The sequence below is a fragment of the Falco punctatus genome, assembly GCF_963210335.1.
Source record: "Falco punctatus genome assembly, chromosome: 4".
Classification (NCBI taxonomy): Eukaryota; Metazoa; Chordata; class Aves; order Falconiformes; family Falconidae; genus Falco; species Falco punctatus.
The window spans coordinates 39,523,709-39,544,548 of record NC_137583.1 but is presented as its reverse complement, the minus strand read 5'-3'; the positions used below and the strand labels follow the sequence as shown (position 1 = coordinate 39,544,548).

At 42.8% G+C, this 20,840-nt stretch overlaps 1 protein-coding gene across 16 annotated transcripts in view; it reads right to left on the bottom strand.

Annotated features, from left to right (window-relative positions):
• NPRL3 (NPR3 like, GATOR1 complex subunit) overlaps positions 1-20,840 on the bottom strand; it is a 51,284-nt gene that overhangs the window by 14,412 nt on the left and 16,032 nt on the right. For 12 of the 16 annotated variants that reach the window (XR_013927657.1, XR_013927658.1, XM_080384543.1 and 9 more), the window contains 6 exons: positions 19,746-19,899; positions 18,867-18,948; positions 11,578-11,715; positions 10,706-10,862; positions 8,731-8,837; positions 7,337-7,466 (listed from right to left, as the gene is read on the bottom strand). Coding sequence is in view for 14 of the 16 variants with exons in the window: in XM_080384543.1 (XP_080240669.1) it covers positions 7,337-7,466; positions 8,731-8,837; positions 10,706-10,862; positions 11,578-11,715; positions 18,867-18,948; positions 19,746-19,899 (768 nt within the window). In the remaining 2 variants the exon portion in view is untranslated. Of the gene's footprint in view, positions 1-7,336; positions 7,467-8,730; positions 8,838-10,705; positions 10,863-11,577; positions 11,716-18,866; positions 18,949-19,745; positions 19,900-20,142; positions 20,339-20,490; positions 20,626-20,670; positions 20,695-20,840 lie in introns of those variants that run through there. The other 4 variants (XM_080384539.1, XM_080384541.1, XM_080384542.1 and 1 more) reach the window with 4 other exon arrangements.

Here is a 20,840-nt window from a genome sequence, read left to right as displayed (position 1 = left end):
TCAGAGCCCTGCCAGGACTTGGCAACACAGAAACAGCCGCAGAAACCTTGGCAAGAGATAGCAGCCTGCTGCTGCCAAGGAGGCCCCTCTCAGTGCAGAGGGTTAATATCCCCCATTTGCTCGCCATCCCTCTGCAATAATAGGGCAGGTCAAGCTTATACAGGCACCTAGGTGGTTAGGGTGCAGATAGGCAAGAGTTTCAAAAGCACCGAGAGATGATGCTCAAGTTAAACAAACATGCACACCACCTTTGTGTTCCAGCAGCTGCAGACCTGCACAGTGTCCCCAGAGCGATGCTGAAAGCAGTGGGCAGAGTGAGGGACAGGCATTTGCAGGTTCATGGCATGGCCTGCTTTCAGGAGTTTTGGAGGAGCATTCAAAACGCATCATCACATCTGAATTCCTGCACAAAAAGCCTTTTCATATCACTGCCGGCAACCCTTCCCATAGCTAACGGCTCTGAAAACACTGATTCACTAACAAAAGCTGTTTGGGGATTTCATAGCAACCAACACTGTTTTGGTGAGAGAAACACATGCAGAATGAGCTCAGACTCTGAGAAGGAAGTTAGCTCTGCTGTATTAATCATCAGGGTAACAGGCCAAATCTCAATAAAAGCCCCAAACTGAAGTTCATCAGCCCAAATAATTTTCCTTTTTCCATAAATCTTATAATTCTCAGTTCCTCCTCTGCAATCAAACCACAAAAGCAGTATCTTCTGTTTGCAGACAGACCCACACCCTGTCTTTTCAGGGATTACCACTTTTGGGGGCTGAACAGATTTTAATCTTAAAACATTATCTGGGATCGCCTTCAAACATATCTTTTTTGGAAAAGCCAGAGTTCATTTTATATGTTTAATAGCAAATCTACAGAAGAGGAAGGCTGGCAAAAGATACCAAATGCATAGTGTTTTGCTAACACCTGAAATCAGCCTGGAAGACAAGAGGAGGCTTACTGCAGCGATTACATTGCTAAAAACCTTCCTTCCAGACACAGGAGGCCTGGATGAAAAGATGTCTCATATATTTTACTTCAATTTCCGACCTGTTGGCAGGCAGCGATGTCTGATTAGCTAGTTCCCTATCAAATGAAAGAGGTCTGCGCATTTCACAGCACAGAACCACCCTGGAAAAATCCAAGGCAATTCAAGGAGACAGTAAGTCAGGCTCTACCAGACCCGCAGAATCTGCCGGGTAGGGCCTGACCTCAACCAACTGGTCACTTTGGTGGTTTCGTGAATTACAGAAATAGCCAGTTGCTTTCATTACAGCTCCATGTGCGTGGAAAGTCTTAACCAACACTTTCTAATTCTACATACACACCTTCACCTCTACGCTCTTGTGCAAATAGCTGGAGAGCCACCCTGAGCCAGCAGCTATGCTCAGTGGAACAAGCAGCCAGGCAAACGTGGTGTTACAGCTTTACAACCCTAACACTGTACAACCAACGACGGCCAAACGCCTTTGTGCTGTAAGTGGGAGAGCTGGAGATCAGCTGTGACTAACTTCAGAACTAGAGGAAACTATTCTTCCATATTGAAGTGAGCCTGAATAATCATCCCCAGATAAGAGAACATTAAGATCATTGACGGTTATCTGTATTAGCTCGACTTCAGTGGAAATTTGGTGCCTCTTAAAATCTAGTCCTAGAAAAAAAGCTCAAGCGCTGCAGCGCCCTGCACCCGGCACCATGCCCAAAACTGTGTGCTCCGTGCCATCACTGCACGTGCCTCACGCCATTTCCACTTTTTCCAGGTTTAAACCTGTTTCTTACCAAAAGCAGCAATTGTTTTCACAGACAAGGTCTAGCAGAGGCTTTGCTAATACGTTCTGCTGCTTGTCCTTCAGGACACGAACCGTGAATTTACATCCATTCCCCACCTGCTCCTTTTGAGCTCTGATGGAGCTTACAGGCAGGCCTGCAGGAGAAGAGGCTTCCCTGCACCATCTGTGCTGCGCTGGCTGCAGGAAGCGCCCTTCCTCCCTCAGAGATACACCGTTATCTTCGTGCTCGGTCTCAGCCTACTTGATTAGCTGGGCTCCTTGCTGAAGCCAAAAGGTCTGGGAGTAGCTTCTCAGGTGAGGCTATGCCCCGCTCCCAGGGCCGCCTCCACTCGCTCAAGCCATCATCTGGCACGGTAGGAATCCACGGCCAGCCTTTTTTTGGCTGAAACACCACAACTGTGACAGAAATATAGAATGAAACGTTTTTCATTGCTTAATTTAACTACCAATCAACTCTAAATTTTATCCATATTCCTTTCATCCTTCCTGTCTCCCTACGTCTCTTTCCAGTCTGCTGTGAGGGGGTCCCGTCTGCTGCAGCATGTGGACTGCTCCCGGGGGCACGCAGCAGCCCACGGCCAGCCCCTCTGTCTGCCTGCCCCATGGTGCAGCAGGCCCTGGGAAGAGTTAGAGTGTGTGGTCATGCAGGGCGGCATTGGTAACAATACATTGCTTTGTGCTTACTGACAGAAGCAGAGAAGATGTATTAGCTTCTGAAAACACAGGCACTATACGTCAGCCCATCTGGGCAGTTTGGGACAGTCAGAGGAAAGCTCAGCCCCAAGTCTTGGAGGGATAAGATCCAGCATTCACTATTCTCTTCCCTCTGGGAACGAAGGGGAGCGTTTGTAAAACTCTTGAATAATATGTTAATAATATGTTTCCTGCAAGGATTCTTTAAGGCCGTTTTCTTTGCCAGGCCTAAAACACTAAGGAAAACGCCAAGGTAACTGGGACCAGCAACAGATTCAGGAGAGGGAAGGGAAAACAGCAGCCCAGAAGCACTCAATCCTAGCTTGCTTCTCACTACACCAGGATACATTTGCAGTTAAAACATGGTTTGTTTTGCCTATGGAAGTATAGGAGCCCCCTTTCTCCAGTCTGGGTTATCTAGTTATTTGCCACATGCAGTCTTTGAGGTCTGACTTGAGGACTAAGGGCTGGCTTGGCTCCATAGGATATCACCTTCAAAGTCACTGGGGTAAACGGATGTTTGCTGACATATATTGCCTGCCTTTATCATTCAAACCCCACTGTTTTAAGAAAAACAATCGGCTAGCAAAACTTATTTTACTGCAAACAGACTCTGAAGACCCCTGTTAACGTAGGACAAAATATTGTCTAATATTGCCATTTTAATCATTAGGTAACAGATTTCAATTCTCAGCTTAACCATTGCCTCCATTTAGGCCTAGAAAAACATAATTTTTAAACTGATTTTATACCTAGTCCAACTGAATATAAATGCACCTTAATACTACTTTGATAGCTCTGCCAACAAAAGCTCCCATGACTCTTAATGCCTTCCAGATGCCCAGCAGAACAGCCCCGTTTGCAGCGTGTCTCTTGGAAGACACAACTGCCTATTTGGTATGTGCATGCAGCTCTCCTCCCACTCCCATCCCCTGACACACTCCCTCATTTTCCACCGAGCCGTTACACAAAGCACAGCACGTTTTCCGGATGCACAAGGAGAGGCCTCATCTACCGTTGCCTTACTCCCAATAGGATGGCCAGACTTATCAAAACAAAAGTGAAAAATTAAACATTTTTTGTTCAGCAGCAGCTGTCATACTTTCCCATCTGTTTTTTTTTTCTGCAGTTATCCTAGCCTCATCAAGGGAGAATTAGATAACTACAACAATAACAATGTGCATTCTGACAAAGAGCTACTGTAGCGAAGGGGATGCAGGGAGGAAATGGGATGTCCAGTTCACCTAGGTGTGCTCCTTCTACCTTACGGGTGGAAAGATCCCTCCTGCTAGTCCACGTTTGCTCCTCCAGGCAGGGTAGGGAGATGTTATAGCTTCTTCTGAAACAGATGAACTAGCTGAGGCCATAATGCATGGATCAGGAGAAGTCACAAGCATTACCCATTTCTCTTGGTTTGCAAAGAAACTTAGCGAAGAGTAGCTGAGTGAAGAAAATCTGCTATTGTCCAAAAAGCCTTGCACCGAGAAGCAGGTTGAAGCATTCCCCTGCACCAGGTGCAGTGCCTAGTACACATACTCTGTCAATGATCGTGTCCTGACCAAAAGGTTTTAGGTCACCAGGTGTCTCTGTGCATTTGCAGGAGGTTATGAAGGAGTATGCACCACGGAACACCAGCAGAGCTCCACTCTGGTGTGCCCTGCGGTCACATCAAGGCTGTGCCACATGCATGAGAGGAGAGCACAGGGACAGAAACCAACAGTCACAGGCAGCAGAAGGAACGATAGCTTCTTTGCGGTTGGGGTAGCAAACTGCTCTTTTCCAGTAAAAACACTAAAAGGAAAGATGAGTTTCCCTATGGTATCAGCTCACAGGATCTCCTCAACCCATGGCTGTACCCTGGGGAGATCCAGCACCAGCAGCATGAGCTGAACTGGTTGCTGCTCAGGACTGTCCCAGGCTGCACTGTATTGTTGCGAGCCCAGGTGACACTACACAGCACAGTGTAGCTAACAGACAACTCACCACCGTGAAAAGGGGAAAACAGCTTCTGCTTTCCTCACTCACATGCTCAGCTGCAGAAGTAGCTCCCTCACCCTGTGCCAGCCCTGCAGCTTGCTGGATCTCCCCCAAGCGAATTCCACCTGCTAACCTGGCAGAAAACTAGCGCGGCTGAAACAAGTTAAATGAATAGAGTCGAGCTGGACAGAAGCCAGAGCTCTAGCACAAAGGGAAGAGGGAAAGGAAGAAGGTATGTGTGCACACACCTGAGTGTGGAAAGGAAAAACAGGGCCTCCTCTCAGCAGCACCAATATCGTTAGATCACCTGAGCTGTAGGCGTAGCCTCATCCTCAGGCTGCTGCAACACTGCTATCCAAGCAAGGCAGGTTAAACACAGAGAAGGGTCAGCGAGCACAGAGATGACTACATGAACACTGAATTCTTTTCAATTTACAAGCACAAGACCACTGATGGATATAAAACTACCACCAAGTTCAACTGCAATATACTGCTTGTCATCACAGGCAAGAAAAAAGATCAGGATGACAGGCTTAAGAATTCCTGCCTCCAGCACGAGGGCATGGCCAAGAGCACTGGCAGTCCCGGCAGGCACCACTCACTGGACACCTCCCACCTACTTGACAGACAGACATCAAAAGCAGAATGTGGACATGCACTCTGTCTTTCAAGGCAATCTCATCCTTGTCCTTGCTCAGGGTATCGCTGGTTGGTTGTACCTCCACCAGCCAAAAAATACCACAGGGCCCCAAGTATAAAAATATCAGTGTCACTTTTTTTTTTTTTTCCATCTCCCCAAAGGAATGGAGCAATTCCATCCATATGGGGTAAGTAAGCAAACAAATATAACTTTGTCCTCTTTCAAATCAAACTGTATGACTTTGTATAAAAACAGGAGGAAGTGCTCTTCAAACAGCTTTCCTATTCTGTATCGTGGACTTTATTAATGCCTTCTCTGCCCATCCAGAGGCACATGCCAAAAGGAGGGAGCCAACCCCATGCTTAGGACAAGAATCAAATGGGACAGATGCCACGAGACCGTAAGTTTCTGCAGAAAATACAGCCCTTCCCACAGTACTGACCTAGCACAGATGACTTTCAGAAATACTGAGACAGTATAGTCAGCATGATAAAAAGCACAAGGTAACAGACTACTAGTGACAATCTTTAAAGTTAAAAAAACATCCACCTACCCTCCTATGTACACAAAGAACAAAATTACATTGAGAGGTCCCAAGTTTGTTAACTTTTTTCAAAGGCAAAGCAAATAACGTTTGACAATATTTACAGTTCAGGGTACAGCATCTTTTATCACTGCACAGTGGAACAAAAACCCACCCACATTTCATCAGATTAATTTATCAGCTGGCTCTCTGTTAATTACAATTGCAGCCTGACCACTTCAGGATGGATCAGATTGATCTTTCTTAAAAGGCTAGCTCCTAACAAAACAATAATACAAAGAGTTCTACATAGGTAAATCAAATCCATGCACGCTGAAAGGATGATGAAAACAAGCCGTGTTGTTGATCTTTAGGACCCCGCTACAGACAGGTGAGCATCAGAGAGAAGGCAGCCAGCCTAGAAGAGCCGTTTCAGCACTCCAAAAGCTCTGGCAAACATTGATCATGCACTGCTGTTTCAAGGCATAACTGTGGCAGTAAGTGAGAGATTTCATTTGTGTATTTTAAACAAAAGCAGGATGTCCAAGAACAACCAGAAGTATTGAAGGAGAAGTATTAAGGCAAGTAATTAATTTTAAAAGGAGTACTGAGAATAAGAATGCCTCCTGAAGCTCCTACAGCTATAATAACATTAATGCTATTAATTCAGCTTCAATTTTCAGGACACTGATTTTTCTGTAACTATGATAAAGTACTGACAAAATGATAGAACTCTTCCTCTTACGTCCCAAGGTGGCAGCTGACCAGTACACGCTACTGGGATCAGACGCTACATCATTACTTATCTTTATCTCTGATCATCATCTCTGCCAACCTGTAATTACAACAAATTCTTCTCTCACAATTGGACCTGTGTGCACAACTGATGCTAATCTTCCAGATACCTGAACAGTGGCTAAATTCACACAGCCAGCAAGTCACTGAAGTATGAAGGCTAGCAAACACCACTACAAGAAATCGGCTACAGAAATCTGCCTGTGCTTCCTTTGCCACAATGAGCTATGTGCACAGGTCTGAGCGTCTTCATCTGGGAATGTAACAGTGTCAGCCAGGACACCTCACATTATTGAGCTCCTTCTTGTATTTCACCAGTTCCCAGAAATGCCACAAGCCATGATGCACAAGCAAAACAACGGCTCACAAATCCAAAATCAGTCTATTATTATCCCAAATCTCAACATTAAAATGCTAATGCTGTAACACATGGACTTCTGTTGACTACATGCTGAGTCTACTTCCTCTAACAGCCTTTAAACAATTCCAGTTTCATAGCAAAAGCTAAGTGAATAGACAGTTTGCTTTTAAAACCAGATTGTGAACTTAAAGCAGATGGAATATAATAAAATTAAATGTGATTGTGAGGAATCCACGAACTTGCACTCAGCCCTACTAATTTATGACAGTTTTCAACAGACCAAATGGAGTTTCAATTTTCCCTACTATATCACTCAAGGTAAAGAAACAGTCTGATTTAGGATTGTGCTTTGCTAGCACAGAGCATCCACACAGCTTCACCTTGAACATCCACACAGCAGCATGTGGATATGACACAACAAATCATATGGTTGGAAACACAGTAACTGGCAACTTCTAAACCAGCAATAGCAGGTTCCTGACTAGGTACTCCAGAAGCAACACCATTCCTTCTTCCCATTAGCAGGAGAACAAGGACCTCTTGTACATTCCCCATCTCACCTCCTGAACAGGCGGCGCAAGTGGATTCTTGAACTCCGAGAGTGACACTGGGAGGGAGAACTTGGAAAGCATCGACGGCAGGTTGTGGCCCCGGAACTGACAAGAAAATGCATCTGCTAATGGAGAGTAGCTACAGAAAAAAGGTACAGGCAGAAATCAGTTTTATATTGCTTGTCAGTGTAACATTTATCCATTTAAGCGCTACAGAAGTGCCAATTCCTAAATGAAATATTCTCTGTGATCTAGATAAACAGTAAGGGTAGTTTATGGCATGTTGTGTCCTGCAAAAGTAAGCAAGTAGCATATGCACTTTCATCTTGGCGTTACATTCAGCTCCAGGACATTATTCAAGGAGTGGAGGGAATCCAGAGGAAAAAAATAAAAACAATAAAAAGTCTCGACCTGTGCAGTCTCTGATCAAAGGAGCAGGGACTGGGCAGTCAAGAGAAGACAGGGATGGGCAGGATATACACACTGTCTTTAACTATGTAAAATGCAGCTACAGATGTGACTGTTCTCCCTGCCTATGCTGACAGGACAAGAAGTACCACTGATCAGGAGTAAAGAGTCAAGTTAAATATTAGGAAAACTGTCCGCCTTAGGATTTCCATCTACAAAGGTCTTCAAGAACAGCACTGCCATATATGACACAGGCACAGTTGTTCCTGAATGACCTTAAGGTCCCTTCCAGCCCTATTTTTATACTTCCAGAGAAGTTTTGATTTAAAACTATTTTCCTATAACCGAGTTCCAACACACATTCTAAAAACATCTCAAAATCCAACACAGAAAGGGTCGTCGATCTTCAGCAGAGCAAAAATACCCACCACTGCCTCCACATCTTCCTTGCATTGCCACTGCCTGCTCTCAAAATGCCACATTGCCTTCTGTCTGCGAGAAGGTGTATCAGTATAAAATGCTATCACATGAAACAACAGTGATAGTGACACTATCCGATTTGCTAATTTTGATTAATTTCAGGTGATGCTGTGTGCCAGATACAAAGATAGTCCTATGAAATACTGATTTATTTAACTTAATCAGAAGGTATTTTATTTTATAAATGTTTCCATGTTGCTTCAGGTTCATACAGCCTTTCTGATGTGGACGTTCAGAGAGCAAGCATACTAAAAATACTAGAAGCAGCTTCAGAGGGTAAATATTGCTTCTCAGGCCCACATCACTGCAGAAGCATATTGATCTACTGTGACACTCCTCCCTACCACACACTGGCTTTGCAAGTTCAGGCACATGTAATGGTTTGTGTTTTGTACAGCCTCAACAAATTCATACAAGGAAAAATCCCAGCCTGTATCCAGTAACAAAGAGAAGGGAAGCATAGCCGCACTTCTCACCACTTTTTTGCTACAGTCACTCATTTTCCTTCTACTTACAGACAGACACTGGCATTTGGAGAAAGCATGTAGACATTGTTTTCACACAGCGGATAAATAATAATTGCTTTTCCCCAGTAAACAAGATGTGCAGCAAGCTGGAAAACCTGCATTGAGAAAACAAGAAAAAAATAAGGGAGCAAAAGCAAAATTCAAACTCTTAGTAAGCGTTCCATACAATCATGAAAAGTCTTGTTTGAGCTGAAATGAAAGAATGTTCCATCCTTTGACCCTGCCTTCAGAATAAATTCACGGTTTAATAGAACATGTGGCACATCAAAAAGCATTTGACAAGGTTATTAACTTCCAGAGGCTTGCTCCACATTTCTAAGCAACTTAGTATTTCCTGCCTCAAAGGAATTTCTTCAAACTGTATCAATAGAAGTTTAGTTACTTTTCATGCCCCAAAAACCTATTTACCTATTTTTGTTTATGCACAAAATGAATTAAGTGTTATACATGAAAAACAAAACAAAAGAATCAGCCTCTACTATGACACAAACATAAAGGAAACCAACACTGCCTTTTTAATGCACTGAGATTTTTCAGTAATGAGCTGCACAAAGTATTTTAATGTGTTAAACAAGTCAGTGGTTGTTAATGGCTCTGGAAGAGCCACATAAATAGCGTCTACGAGACATAAAACCCAGCCTGCATCATTAGATGCATTTAACTTTGCTTTTTTGTGGAGAACAAAACTACAGAAGCAGTAGGGAATTTCCAGAGTTCATCTTATAGCTACATAATGCAAAGTAACACCACAGACCCCTGTAAGCAGGCCTGGACATTTTGTTATGAAATAGGAACTTTCCCTTCGAATAAGAGAAGGTGTGGACCTATGATCATGAGCATCTGAGATGACAAGCTGCGTTCTTCTCTCCTGTCACACAGAGCACAGATCAGATCCCTGGGTCTGAACCGACTGTTAGAAGCACGGAGTGGTTCTCCCCTCTCCTGTATCTTCTAATATCATCAGAGCTGACAAGCAAAGGGCCACAATGAACACAGCCATCCAGAGTGGCCTCTCAGTGGCCTCGTCTCACACGATTACCAGTCTTATTCCTTCCACTGGCACAAACTTCCCTTTTCAAGGACTCGTCATGTCACCTGAGCAATTTAGGTTTGAAATCTGGTTGCCAGTACTAGAAAGGCATTCAGAATGCTGCTGGCTTGGAGAGACTCGCTCAAAATTTTTGCTCAAGCCTAAACTAGAGCCTCTTCCTGGGACTCTGCAAAGTCCTTAGCACTAATGTGCTAAGAGAAATCGACAGGTAGGTTTGCACAGGCTTCCAGAGCTCTTCAATAGAAAAGACAGATCTTGGCAGATTCAGGGGAAGCAGCGTATTTGGCCACGGCAGCTGCAAGCCTTCACTTGCATTTTGGGTGCCACCACTCGCACATAGACATCAATGTGGCAGAACCAAGACTGTGTGATTTACACTGTGGTGTAAGTCAAGAGTACTATTGATTCTGATTTTCACTACCTAACGGGAAGGCATAGAGAAGGCAGAGCCACTCTTCTCAGAACGGCACAGGGACAAGATGGGAGGCAACACACACAAGGTGGAAGAAGAGAAATTCCCATTAAATATAAGGAAAGTTCTTTACTCTGATGCTGGTCAGATGCTGAACCAGGGCCCAGAGAGGCTGTGGGAGGTATCCCTGGTGGTACTCACAATTTGAACAGACAAGTTCCTGAGCAGCCTGTGTTAATGGACTTGCTCTGAGCAGTGGTGTGGACTCAAGACCTCCAGCCCCTCCTGCCACCCCACAGCGATCTGCCAAGCACTGTTGCTGCGCCGCTGCCCTCCATTCTCTAACCTTTCCCCATGGTCTAATGCTTGTGTTTTCTCTGTTGCTCTGCTCACACCAAGAGAACTGACATGCTCATGTACCACAGAAACCCACTGGCACACAGAAAGAAAACACCTCGTGATTTAAAAGAATTTCATCTGCTGCTGACAGTTCCCCGTACCTGTAGCAATGCCAAGTCAGCATCTTGAGCCAGTTGCTGCAAATTCTTCACAGCAGAGGTAGTTTTAATTACTCTCACCAGGGCAGGAGAGCAGTCCAACGGGAGCTCATTAAGCAATGACTTCTCATCATTTAAAAGTAATAAGGCATGGTAAGGCCTGCAGAAAAATAGAATACATTTGCACAGTAAACTGCAGCTTTTCCTGAAGGCTTAGTTATTCCCAGACCATGATACCTAGGTTAATCTACTGGTAAAAAAGAACTTCTAGTATCATCTTTTTCCTGTAAGTGGGTTCAGAATAAGCTTATTTTTATGTCACAAGGTAAGACGCTCCCCATAAAAAAGGGACAGAGGGTTATATGGTAAGTGGATGCCCTAGTGACTGGAAAAAAAAGACTGCAACGGGCTGGCATGCAATTAAGCCTGGAGAACTAGTCTGAAAACTGCTCATCTGCATTACTGAAATACAGAATAGAGTAGAGGAAAGGAAGAAAGCAAGAGTTAGTTATTTTTGCAAGTAAAAAGCTGTAAACAATGAATGCAGGAAATAAGATATTGTGGGGCCTGGGCTTACTCTCTTCTAAAAGCAAAATTACTTTTGGATCAACAGATTAAAAAGAACACAATTCCTCTAACTGTAAACAGTGCAGACCACCTAATGTTAACACAAAGCTATGGCTTCATACCACCATGTATACAGCAGCATGGTACCCCAGCATCAGCTCCAGGAAGCCCTGACTCAGCCCACGCCTCCACCACCGCTACAGCTCAGTGTCACATCGTCCCCCAAGCTGTGCCAGCACAGGCATTTGCAGCACCATACTGGCAACTGGAGGACCAGCCAAACTCTGAAAGACAGAGCTTGCTCTTACCTGATAGATTTCAGGCTTCTCTCAATTGCTTCAGGGGGTATAAAGTTTGTGGCAACATAATGGATTTTATGAGGCAGGCAGAAACTCACTTCCAGCCAGTTGTTGATATGTAAACGGACCACCCCTGTTGTGCAGAGACTAAAATAGGAAGAAAATAAATACATACAGCATTTACCATGTATAACAAATGAATGCAGTGGTCCAGATTCACCCCTGCAGAGGAATCACACCAGGACAAGAAAAAAACTGCGTGTATGCTGTCTATCTCCAGACTGGCTCAGGACCAGCTGATTCCCAGCTGCAAGGGCTTCCTGAACTTGTACTTACAAAGCATTATCCCCTAACGAGGCTTTGGGGGGATGTGAAAGACTGATAGTCTGCTCCCTCTGCTCTTAACATTGCAACACTTCCTCAAGTTAAAAGTATTTCTTGAAGATCTACTGCAGGGCACTGGAAAATTCCCTAGACCAGAGCTGCAAAGGGCAGAGATGAATCGGGCACAATGTTTTCACCTCCAATTTCCATCTTCCTCTCTAAGGAAAAAGAAAAGGAGATGTCTGTACTGGGCAAGGGGTGTTACAAGCAGCATATTTCCACAATAACGGACTCCTCCAGTTCTGCTTTTAGGTTGTTTGTTTCCTACTAACCTGCTCCTGCTTGTCACATGAAGTCACAAACATGCTGTTAAATGGTTTCACTCTAGGAAACCACAGGGACTAAGCTAAGCCTTTAAGCTGACTTCAAACAACAGGACTGGAGTGGATATGATGGACATCTCAGGAATGACAATAAAGTCTGACCCTCATGTTCAGCCTGAAAGCAACTATAAGCCTCTTTTACTGAAAAAAAACAGAGAACTGAAAGATTTAAGCAATGAACGTCATTCAGGTAGTTTTATGGAAGTCTGTAAATCTAGACAACAGGTTAAACATACCTAGGTAGGTAACCATGTTTACTTCAAAATGAGTAGATACCATAAGGAGCTAAGCTAGCACCACCTTGCAAAACTTTACACCACTGCCCAGCCCACAGGCAGGAACCACTGGCCTGGGAACAGCTTTGCTGGAGGCACTGGGACTGAGCAGGGAGGAAAAGGCAAGGCCCATCACATCTTTCCATGTACACTGAGCTTGGAACACATATAAACTTGCAAATCAATCTTAAGCAACAGCTAATCTTGTCTACACTGTAAAGCTGAATTTCTCAGTATGTCCTTTGACTTTAAACTTTCTTCCAAAATCTTTTTTTCTGGCCTAAAATAAAATTTCAAAGTTTGCACTCTAAAAATTCCCATCTGAATTTTTAATTCAAGTGTATTGAGACTCACAATATGACTTTTGTGTCGATAATGCCCACGAATTTCCCCTCTACACAAAACATATTTAAAAACATTCCAGGAGCAAATACATGTCTTGGAAACTTTATGTGGAGTTTTAAACATTTATACCTAGCATTCAATTGTAGGCCGCAAACTAACGTGCTCTTTTTCCAAGTTCATCTGGTTGTATACAGGATTTAGAGAGACCTGAAAATTCAGCTTTAAAACAAAAACACTGGGTAGCTTTGGCTGCCTGTGTAACTATTCACCAAACCACAACAGAGTGGTGAGAGAGCAAACACGATCCCATCCTGCCTCATGCATGATCAGACTCATTAGGGAAAATCTCACTGCAGACAACACTTTTCAAAAGCAGAGGCCATGGTTTTGTTCTCAAATCTTGCACTGACCTCGAAAATATATCGATTTTTCAAGTTGCAAATGGAGCAGATACTACATACTTCCTTTTTTAAAAAGGAACTGAAAAGATGAATCCATTGTCTCTCTGCGCTACCACATCGCATCTGATCAGAGGCTCCACACCCTGAAGGAACATGCAAAGCACGGCAAACACCTCCGTTTTTCTTGCATTACATGCTGCAACTCCAGTAACACTGCTTATCCCACCAGACATACACCAACTGACAGAAAAAGCTGGATTCTCTCAAAACACATCAAGGCAAAGTGCACCCTGAAGCAGTAGCTATCCACACTATCTACCAGGCCAAATACTCACAAGAGAAAACACAACAATAAATCAAGGTCAAGCAAGTTAAAAGACTACCTGAAAGCTATTGGCGTTGTTCTTTTTCCGAAAAGAAGCAGAGATACATGAAACACTTGCAGGGATATTTTCCCTGCATAGGTTAACATTCAGGAAACAGAAAAAATACACAGTTGGTTCCTTTCATTCTTTGGTTCAAGTGCACCAAGGCAGCAGCTTTAATTACATAATTATACTCTCCACAGCATAATTTTGTCTACAGTGCACTATACAACAAAAGCCTAGAATTAAAGACAACAAGAAAACCAGATTTTCAGTTCTGATCTGGATCTTAATTGCATTCTTCTACATTTGCACTCAACTGTATAATTTCAAGCCTTCATTATAGCTTTATGTACGTGATTTCTCCTTCACCTACCCCTCCTTGGATGGAAAATAATTTAAGTCCCTAATAATTTGACAAGGAATAAGCTACATGCTTCAGCAGCAATGTATGCGACTGGCTTTAGTCAGCCAACACTTAAATAATTTCACTTCAATATATATATATATACACACACAAAGATTCATGCAACATGAAATATAGTCAAGTCACAGAAGTGAAGTTTGGATCCACATCTGCCTTCACTTTTACAGGTTCCCCATGAAGTCACCTATTTAGCAAGCTTTTTAGTGTGAGCCTCACAAATCTCCATGAGCTGGCCCCAAGCTCTTTGGCTGGCAACCAGGAGACCCAGAAGCCACCTTCTTTTAGGGGCAGAAGCAGAACAGCAAAAACCAGCAACAGAACAGAATACCAAGAAAACAAGTTTTCAAAGTTACATCAGCAAGTCACCAAGCTCCATTTCTACTTTATTCTTCTTAACCAACTAGAATCATGCAGCAAAGACTCCAGGAAGATGCAGGACTGTGGGAAGTCGAGAACGCTGCATCAGCTGCACACCATGAACCTCAGGGACACAGTTTAAGTAGTCCCTGGTAGGAAACCTAAAATTGCAAAAAAAATTCAAGGGTGCATTAGGTACATCAGTAATTTAAAGAAGGTTCTCTTTTGTTCTTTGCTCCTTTCCTAACTGCTTCTCACATTTTATGGGGAATTTTTTCAGTGTTACTGCACCCTGAGCTTTTTCACTGAGTTCACATTTTCACTGAACTATCCGCTGTAATTTCAAAAGCTCTCTTCAGAGCAGTTATGTACTATATAAAGGTTGTTTGGCCTTACATACATTCCTTTACACTGAATTTCATCTGCTGTTCTACTAGTTAACTGGTATCCAGAGACCTTACTGCAACTTCTTTTTCCCACAGACTTCAAGAGTAACAGGGCAAAAATAGCTTCATTCCCCATACTCTTAACTGGCTATTAAAGCCTCAAAGGCGTTCCATTTATCCCATGAAAACTTAATTTCAACACTTTTAAAAAAATCTCTAGTTAGATAATACATGATGAATGATACCAAGGGATACATGGTGAGGGATTAGGATACTGAGAGGGGATATCATTGTCTAAAATTGAGACAGGGAGAAGTCAATAGGAAAAAGCTGTTTAGCGTCTCTCCATCGTAAGACCTATGAGACATCTCAAGATACTAGAAGAAGCAAAGTTCAAAAGAAATAGAAAGAAACACAGAAACTAGTTAAGCCATGGACCTCTTTATCAGAGGATGCTGTGGTGGTTAAATATTTACTCTGGCTCACAGGATGGTGGACTAATTCCGGGAAGTGAGATCAGCTGAAGGCTGTTGAATATACAGAAACCACCTCCAGAGCTGCAGGAAGCTGGGAAACATTTTTGGAAATATGACTGCTCTTTTCTCTATTCTGCTCTGCCCTGAACAGCAACTGTGAGCCACTACCCCAAAACGGGAACCCAAAAGTTGGCCAGTATCCACAGAACTCAGCCTTCTTTTTCATAACTATTGGCAAAGCAAAGACAATCCCACCTCATATTTTATAAAAGAGTTATGAGTTTTTACAGATACACCCCTCATGTCTATCCTATTTAAATCAGAAATTAATGTTTTCTAGTTTGGTGGAGGTGAGCTTGTAGCTTTGGAGTTTGTTTATTTTTTGCTAGAGGTTGTGACTACATAGAGCTTTGAAATGATTTCACATTTCCTTGTGAAGAACACATTGACCATCCTTTGACCAAATAACTGGTGATGGTTTATCTTTTACAGTACAGCCACACAAATCACACCTAATAATTCACTAAATTTCATATAATTATTCCACTTCTCCCTGAGCTGCTGAGAGGCTAGATCTACCAGTCAGCTCAAATCCCACTAGGCTAAAAGAAAATGTATAAAGGCTCTTTGTGTGTTAAAAAGAAGAAACAAACAAACCAACCCTCCCCAAAAACCTCCCTGTACTTCCACTTTACTCCAATATAAAGCTAAGAGAAGATTGCTATAAACAGACAGGCAGCCCACTAATATCAAGCTAACATATTACCTGCAGCTGCAGATCAAACTTGGTGAAAGTCATCTTAATTCCCTAAATTGAAACTGGCTTAAAAGAGACACCCATTGCAACACTGGTAAATTTGTCAGCGCTGGAGGTACCAGCAACTGGACTTTCTTGCTCCTAAAGCCCTTGCTTTTTGTTCCACACCAATGCTGGAGTTTGGGGACAAAGTGAACAGAGACTTTCAAATCTGTTTTCTGAACTCATAAAAAAGAAACATTCTAGTTTTCTCCATTAGAGTCAAAAAAGGTCCCAGGAGCTAGATGTTTATTACCTATAAACCCTCCGTTTACTAACAGGCTATTACTATAGCAGCAACAGTGTTAACAGTTAAGATGACCTGGCTATTGATTCCTGCCTTATAAAATACAGGCATTTCATTCAAAACGCAAGGGACATTTTGAACTGTAAAAAGATTCATACCCTTTGTGGTTTGGTACAAACCAACTTGTTAAGGGACATGTGGGTCTTGCCTGAAATACCTCAGCACCATCTACAGGAAACCAAGGGCTAGGCAGCACCTCTAGAGCAGCCGACAATTCGAGAGGCCTTTGGAACTGCAGAAACAGCAGACACTAGGAAACGCTGGCTTAAGCGAATCTCAAATGGAGACCTGGATTTCCATCTGCAATTCAAAGTGCTCTCTCCACTTTACTGTGTTTCCCCTATGCCAAAGGCTATGCCAGAAATCACTGTATATTTAAAACAGCACATTGTCACTGCATGCATTTGAAGACTTACTGTTCCCAGTAGCCTGTTCTTCTCTAAAAGAAACAGACCAAATCTTGCAATCTCTCCTCTTAGGTCATTCTCACTCCTCCTCACTCTCTAGGTGGCCCAAATCCTTCTTGAAATATGCCGCCCCAAACTGGATATAATATTCATTACAGCAGGGGCTTTACAATCCTGAGTGAGATTGCTTCCTATCTTACAGACAAGACTTTTATTTTATGCATGCTTGCTTGTTTGCTTTTTTCTGCAACCCCAGGTCACAAGTGACTAACTCATTTCACAGAAGACCACACAGACTTCACTCCAGAACTGTTGCCACACAGGAATTCTTCATCTTGGAGTTGCAGAATAAAAATCCTATGTCTAGGCCATTTCTTCTACCTTACAAAAAAATAATATTAATTTTGTGCCTGCCTGGCAAGGTGCTGCAGCCCCTCTCAACTAACCTGACTGCAGGTGTAATCAGCTTATTTCCTATTCTCATATATGAGGTATGGAAATGGTAGTGGAAAAATACCGCAGACCACCACCTTATTACCCAGCCAGCCAACAACACTGGTAACTACTCTTCAAACAGAGCTTTCCAATCAAATGCACAGACATTTGATATTTTTACCATCACCTTATTTCTTACAAATTTGCTTATGACAGTGTCACGCAAAAGTGTCAAAATATAACTTGCACCACTTCTCCCCACTCACAATGCCTAGATGAGGGAGACACTGACTTACTTCACATCTGGGGGGCAGCACCAACGTGTGTTTCTCTGTGGTCAGTCTATTCTTATGTCATGGAAGGGTGGAATATATTACATACTCCATGAGCTTGGGCTGCATGCTCCTCCAGTCACAGCTAAATGCCACAAGATGTCACTGTGTCACTAAAATGTTTGGAAACAAGATCAGGGTTTGCCCAGTCACAAATACACAGCCTTGGAGAAATAGAAAAAAAAAGTAAGTAGTAGGTGAAGTTTAGTATTACAATTACAGGCTACATAAAAAACGCCTTATTTTAAACTTTAGTACAGGTTTTGTGCGAATTGTATGGAACAACATTCAACATTCCTTCCAAACAAGCTGAAATTCACAGCTCTTGAACACAACAAAGAACAGCTTATTAGGAGCTTTCTAATGTGCCTGGCAATCATTATATTATTTAGGCTTTCAGTGCCTTACCTTACAGGGCTTTGCAATTATTCCCTTTGTACAAGGGGAACCACAGTCTAGGGAGGGTAAAGTGTTTGTCTAATATACAGTGTGCTCTACAGTCAATCAAGGAACTCCAGCGTAATTCTCCCAAGCCCTGACAAACACCCTAATCAAGGGGCACATCACCTTCCTCCCCACCAAAACCTTCCATGCTCCTTTTTCAAGGTCTTCCACCAAGCTCATACCCTGAACAGAGATATCTGCTCTGCACGAGGAGTCAGCACTGACAGGCTGTCAAGAGCAGAAGTATGCTGGAGGAGGTTGGTGCCGGCTCCTGCTGAAATTCAACACTTAACTCCACACTCCTTTGAAATCCTCGCCAGAACTTTTAATCCAGTCAAGAAATGGCATGTTACACTTTCCAGAAAATCTCACCACCTAATTCAAATTCACTGTCCAGACATGCACAGTGTAACCAAATGAAGCCAGTGCAGTATCTGACTTGCCATCAGCACAAGATGCAGCATTTTTCTCTTAGCTGCAGGTTTAGAGCACTTCTACAGCGATATGATATTCATATTATGACACTTCTCAATTCTACAATTCACTTGTCATTATGTGCCTCTGTGCTAAGGAGAAAATAATAATTCTTAAAGCTGTAACAGACATCATCAACTTTTAAGAACTGTAACATAGCCACAGGGAGACCAAGGTAATGATTAGGATAGCAATTCTGCAAACTTTTTGCCTGATGGCTAGCCTTCACATTTCTTCACCTAGTCTAAAACCCAAATCCCAACGGCTCAACAGTATGAAGAGGTGGATAATATCCTAAGGAATAAGGTCAAGAGGTTCCAGTAAGAAGCAGCATACTGTGAGTGAGGAAGAAAATCCCACTTACCTGTCATATGTCTCTTTGAGATCTCTAGCCAGTTTGCACTTGGGTAGGATGTGATGAAAAGGTGACTGTGGCCCTTCTGTGGCTATGGAAAATTTCAAAACAAGAAAGCAAACCACTGATTTCAAAGCAAAGAGTTTCCTCTTCCCCCACTAGGTATCAACCAGTATCTTAGAGACAGAATCCCCATCTTTTCAATCCATAATTGTCTTTCAAAGCTTTTACAATAACTCAAGTTACATACTAAAATAATAACAGTGAATTATTGCCAATTTCTCCTAAACCTCAACTCAGTTAAGTGCATGTAACTGTGAATTTGACAAGTGATGATTTTGTTTTTGTTTTCATAGACGTTAGTTTTAATTTTTAATGCTTGTAGCAAGATGATGCAACACTGTCAGACAGAGATCACCTTAAATAATGTGTATTATTATAGTAATTTGCTCTGAAGTACCTTCTATAAAAATGCTCTGTAACTATTTGCTAGCCATGGTAACAACAGGTAAGAGTAAAGTTTCCACGCAAGAAGTCTGGTGACTCAGCATACAGCATTAAAGCATGGGAAACTTGCTCCAGGGTGGGTGAAGCAGGCTACTTGTGAGTTCTTCCATCTCAGCCTGACAGGCAGATCCAAATGTTCAGTGTACATTTGTCAGTGATCACACTGAACTGAGCTAGCGATGCACTTCTAAAACTGACATCTCTGCATAGGGATAGTGATCTTGGATGAGGTGAAATGCAGTCAAAAGGCATCAGAATGCTAAAGAGCACCAAAACTTGTTCATACTGATCCCAGCCACAAAAGGTGGCACAATCAGCAGTTTTCTGAAAAAGTGCTCCTGGACAAACATGTTCCTGTACAAAGCTAAGCTCAGCACTCACTTTCTGACATGGCAGACACTTCATCCTGAATAGCTAAGATCAGCTTGGCCTCCCTGGTCAGGTACTGGCAGCGGCGCTCCTCGTGCTGCAAGACTATGGCGATTCTTCGGGAGAGGTTGTGCAAGCAGTTTATCACAGATGGATCTGCATTGGCCTGCAGGCAACACAGAAAAGAAACAGGTTGGTGATACAGCCACAATCACATCTAAGGAACTACAGTGATGGATAAGTAGTCAAAATAACTCTTCAGTAGATAACAAAAGTCAGCCTCTGGCAAATGGCAAAAGGAAGGAATTTGACTGAGCAGCAAAAAAGCAGAAGCTCAGAGATGTCCAGAGGTAAAGAGAAGACTCAGGGATTTCTAAGCATGTCTATGTGTATCAGATGAACACAGCACCTGGAGCACGATATTCCTATCAGGTTTATTTTTTCCAGTTGTTAATGGGCCTTCTGCTAGCAGACAGACCAAAAAACTCCATTTCACACAGTGAGAAAAGAAAGTGTCAAGCTATTTGAAAAGGCAGAATATCACGGTGTGCAGGTTGAATTTACTGGGAGTATAAGGACTGCCGTGCCTTTAACATAGCCCACTCGCTCCATGTTGCTGTACTGATGTTTGTCTTACATACTGACAAGACAGCAACTAGGCAAGAGTTACCAGTACATGATCAACAATTTGATCCCAAACCAGAATCAATTTGGATTTACTCTCCCAAACATTTCACAAATATGGCTTATTACTAACACTGTCTTTGTGCACGTCCCAGAATGAAAGTGCTAGAAAAATCTATCATTTAAGTACAGCTGACAAGGAGAGGGGACTCAGTGGCTCCAGTCCGAGTGAGCAGCTGCTTCATGTTTGTTAAGAATTTTAAAAGAATTTATGGTTCTAGCAAGTGATCACTTGGCATGTAAACTCACAAACCATGAGTCATCATTTTTGGATTCCACTGTTCTTGCTGAGTCACGACACGTTGGTAACCCTGAAGCTTGAACACAGCAGGATCAGTGCTGATTACAGCATTTGGGACTTTGCCTGCTCTGTCTGCCCACTGCAGATGGACTCTCATCTTTATCTCAGAATGCCTCCACCCA